Here is a 4,480-nt window from a genome sequence, read left to right on the forward strand (position 1 = left end):
CCCACACACACACCCCATTCTGAGCTTGAAGAAGTATGAACCTGTGTTTGCCGAGACATGCTGCAAACAGCCGCACTCACGTACACATTTGCGGTCTTTATCTTTTTTCCTCTCATTCCAACGTTTCTGACTGCTCTCATGTCTTAACTCTGGTTGCTACAGGCGATTCCAGACATACTGTAAGTTATTGCATAGGTTCCCATTAATTTTGCTTCCTTTTCCCTCCCCTTCTCTTCAATCCAAACTGAAACATGAACTCCAGGACCCGCCGCCGTTGATAGCATGCCGCTGTGATGTTTAACACCTGAAGAAACCCGTGCATGTTCACAAAGAACCTGCTAATAAAATATATAGTTATTTTATCGTATGACTGTTAGCACTAAGCATGCATATCTGTCTTTTCAGATGGATCCTGACTACAGAGTTAGGAAGTTCGTGAGTCTGCTGCAGGAAGAAGGAGCGTAAGTATTCCTTTCCTGTTTCTAACCACATCACCAGAGCAGGATTGACATTGAACACTCACACCGCACACACGTCTGTCACTTTCACCAGCTGTCAGTTACAAATGTAGCAGAAAGGAAAAAGTTAGTCAGAAGCACAAAGTGTTTACATTTTAATCATCATACCAAGTGTGATTTATAATACACATTTTGTCCTTTTTCTCCCTCTGCAGACTGGTTTCTGATAAGTTTGTGGCAATCTAGACTCAGTGGAGCCACGCGGTGAAATAGAGGCATCCTTCAACGGTGAGGCCGCTTTAAGCTGAAACGTTACATTTTTTAACTCATCATATCCTGTCGAGGGTTGAGGAGAGCTGATGTGAAAGTCTGTGATTCCACTCTTTGAAGAGTCACAGTCAAAGTTTCGAAATAACGTTATGCGAGTCCAGTCAAGCAGATGTAACCACAGAATAACGGAGGATGTCGTTAAAATGCATGACTCAAAACTGAATTACCAAACTTACCTTTGACTAAGTAGTTTTACAGCTAATCTGTGCGTGTGTGGAATCAGAAGCATCACACGAAACAATTGTCACAATAAAAACACTTCCACAGGGCACCAAACACTACTGTAAAAAACCCAACAAAGTGAATGATTCGGGTGTTTGAGGAGACACCTTTAGCAGGAACAGCTTGAAGTAACCATTTTCTATATAACTTTATCGTTCCTTCATATTATTGTGGAGGAATTTTGGCTCCCTTTACAAAGTCACTTTAGTTCATTGAGGCTTGCGATCATTTTTTTATGCACTGCTTTCTGAACTTTTTGAGGCCTGGACTGCAACACCTTGATTCTTTCGAACGATCCAGTCTTGGCCGAGCTTCAGCTGTTGGGTAGATGGCCTCACATGTTACTCTAGAACAGTGAGTAACAACAACCCCCGGGCTGGTCCGTGAGTCGTTTGGCACCGAGCCCCGAGAGTTGAGACTCGGGTGTGAAATTGATGGTTTTCAGGGGTTTTATCGTTATTTTTTAATCGTTTTTATCGTTATCTAAGTTTCCCTGGGTCTTTTTCCGTGTGTTATGAATAAATCTTCCTTTTTTTGGTACTGGTACTGGTTTTATTTGTTGTATTTATCAGCGAGACCTTAAAGGCCGGTCTGTGAAAATATTGTCGGACATAAACCGGTCCGTGGCACAAAAACGGTTGGGGACCGCTGACCTAGAATACTTTGGTATGCATTGGAGTTCATGAGTACAAGGGCCCAGGTCTCGTGGCTGTAAAACATGCCATCACGGCGGTGTCGCCACGCGTGTAGCTGTGCTGCCATGTTCTTTATGTGGAGAGAACAGACATGTCTCCTGGCAATGCTTCCAAACAAGCCATACTTGTTCAGTCTTTTTAGAATTTTACTGTCATGAGCTTCAATATTTAATATGCTAACTGAGGCCTGTAGAGCATGAGAAGGAGCTCTTGGATCCACTCCTGGGAACACTGGCACCTATCTTGAATGCTTTCTACTTCTTTCTGAAATTGTTTAAAAATTAAACCCTTCCCAGATTGATGGGGAGCAACAATTGCTTCTTTAAGCTCATTGCTGATGTTTCCTTTGTGTCATTATCATACCTGAATGCTCCAGACCAGCAAACTGCCAAAACGTCTGCTTTTATTAAGGTCCTGAAACTTGGAATTAGTGAGGTTGTATTTACTCTGCATGCTGCTTCTGTGTTTTGACTTAATAAAAAAAAATGACATGCTGTTATATGTCATGTTTTGCTCTAAATCTCCAGCATTTTAAGACCTGTTAAGGACCAGATTATCGTTATTATGTCCTGAGACATAAAACCTTAGAATTTAAAGAGGGCGTGCTTTCTTTTTACCTTGACTATGCATGCTTGTAAAACTGTGACATGCATTGGGTGTTGTTCAGTTCTGACAATGATTTTGCTCAGAATGTTGGCATCATAAAAGCTCTCTAGGTGAATGAATACAAAGTTATTATCCTTCCATGTCTTTATCCGAATCATTACAAAAACGCAGGGCAAAGTTTAAGAAAGTTATGTGTCTAAGTTGCTAATCTTGCCTTCTGAAATGAACCGCGGGAGGACGGTGCCCACGGTGATAAACAACAAGTCTTTCAACAAGTAGCGGGAGCTTTGCTTCTCATCTTGGCATCAGAGGCTTATGGTATAGCTGGTGCACAGCGTGCCTAAAAATAGGTCGACTAGACAGGTGCTCTCCTGTGGCAGCATGCCTCCTTTGCCCGCCTGCCTCATCTCACTTTTATTTCTCTCTCTTCACTCAGTTGCAGAGGATCAGAAGACTGATAAAGGATGGCAGGAGGAAGCAAACGAGATATAGATCCCATCTCTCTACATCCTTCTCATCCCTGAAGCTCTGCGTGCTTCTCTGAGCTGCAGACACCAAGCAGGCAGTCTCCTCCTCTGCAGCATTATGTGATAATATAAAATAAGAGATATGCGCAGTGCTTGTTGTATCTGGGTGTCTGCTTGTGCTGCAATCTCTTTGTGATGCCTCTAGCACTCCATTGGGATTTTATATATATGTATACAAAAAGAGTCGGGGCAAAGTACATGTGCACAAACACTAATTTTGATAATGTTTGTTTATATAGACTTTATTTGTAGGAAGAGATCATTCCATGACTTCTTTTCTTATATTGCACATTTCCTTGCCTCTGATCTTTTTATTGTATGAATAAAATAATATTACTAACAAAAAACATTGTAGTATCTGTAGTTAATGTTGTTTTTAAAGGGACGTTACACAGGAACTTGTGCTGTGTGTTCCATTATTATAATGTAGGTTTTCAGTTGCTGTTTAGTTCAGACACTGTTCAGTGCGTCCAAAAAGCTGTCTGTTTTCTACAGTAGCATGTAAAAAGTTCCTGCTCCCAAGAAAAATAAAAAAAAAGTTAACTATTAAATGTTCTCATGGCTGTTGAAATCATAAGAATGTCATAACTATCACTTAGTGTAATTACCTCCTGATTATGAAATATTTGAGAAGAGATGAACCCATTCACACATTTGAGGTTAACCTCCACGGCTTCTGGGTTGAGCAATGATTGTAGAGCCTGGCAAGAAAACACTCAGCCATTTATGGAGGAGCTACTGCTGCATGTGTGCACGTTTCTTGATGCAGTTCTCCAGGATTGTAGTAAAAAAGCAGCAAAATGTTGCTTGAGATATTAGTAGAAAATCAAAATGATGTCGCTGTATCATTTTTTTTTCCTTTTTTGTATTTTCTGCAAGTGAGATTAAATTTGAGCTAAAACTTGTGAATTATGGGAAGCTAAATTCATGCACATGTTTTTCTTTATAAAGAGATCACCTGATCCTAAGTAGTAGCCAGTGTATTATCAAGAACTCCGGGAGATCACTGGATTAGGCAGGTGCCATGGTGATAGTTCATTTGCTCGTTCTAACTGGATCAACAGCAGTAGTTTTTAAGAGTCCTTTGAGACTCTTTTCAGCTTTAGATTCATATACATTTCATGCAGTATGTGGGTTTGAATCAGAATAACCTACCTACTTCCACAGAATGGCTCATGCATGTGTTTCTCAGATATCTCTGGAGCTGAAAAAATGACACGTGCATGGAAGTGTCTGCAGTTCACTGAATGACCACTAGAGGCTGCCTCTTAAAGTGAGTTACTTCCCATGCACTCTTGTTAACATGCTCAAATGTAGAGCAGCTAAAGTGGGATTTATCCTTCTGGATTAAATCTGTATGTTGAGCAAAGAGTATGATGTAACTGCCAATCCTTCTGAAATCCTACACCATAACTTCCCTATATGAGTAACTACATGTCACGTCAGCACAGCCTGCAATGACTGTGATTCGCTCCTTCAGTATTATTGTTTCCTACTATACATTTCTAGTTGCTTCTTCTACCATAGTTTTTTCAAACCTACTTGAAGAGAGCAGATCGACCTGACGATAGAAATTCCACCACAACCCAAAGCTTTGGATGTGAAATTGCAGAGCAATGCAGGGATACCACATATAAATCCT

The 4,480-nt window shown here is 40.6% G+C and overlaps 1 protein-coding gene across 2 annotated transcripts in view; it reads left to right on the forward strand.

Moving 5' to 3' along the window:
- The window catches only part of LOC102305424 (vesicle-fusing ATPase), a 28,928-nt gene extending 25,589 nt beyond the window's left edge, over nucleotides 1-3,339 (forward strand). For both annotated transcript variants that reach the window (XM_005913667.3, XM_042223650.1), the window contains 3 exons: nucleotides 406-461; nucleotides 674-746; nucleotides 2,748-3,339. In XM_005913667.3, coding sequence (XP_005913729.1) covers nucleotides 406-461; nucleotides 674-704 — 87 coding nt within the window. In that variant the 3' untranslated portion in view covers nucleotides 705-746; nucleotides 2,748-3,339. The remainder of the gene's footprint in view (nucleotides 1-405; nucleotides 462-673; nucleotides 747-2,747) is intronic.
- The last annotated feature ends 1,141 nt before the right edge of the window (nucleotides 3,340-4,480 follow it).

This window comes from Haplochromis burtoni, unplaced genomic scaffold (genome assembly GCF_018398535.1).
Source record: "Haplochromis burtoni strain Fernald_Lab_line unplaced genomic scaffold, NCSU_Asbu1 Contig_6, whole genome shotgun sequence".
NCBI classification, from domain to species: Eukaryota; Metazoa; Chordata; class Actinopteri; order Cichliformes; family Cichlidae; genus Haplochromis; species Haplochromis burtoni.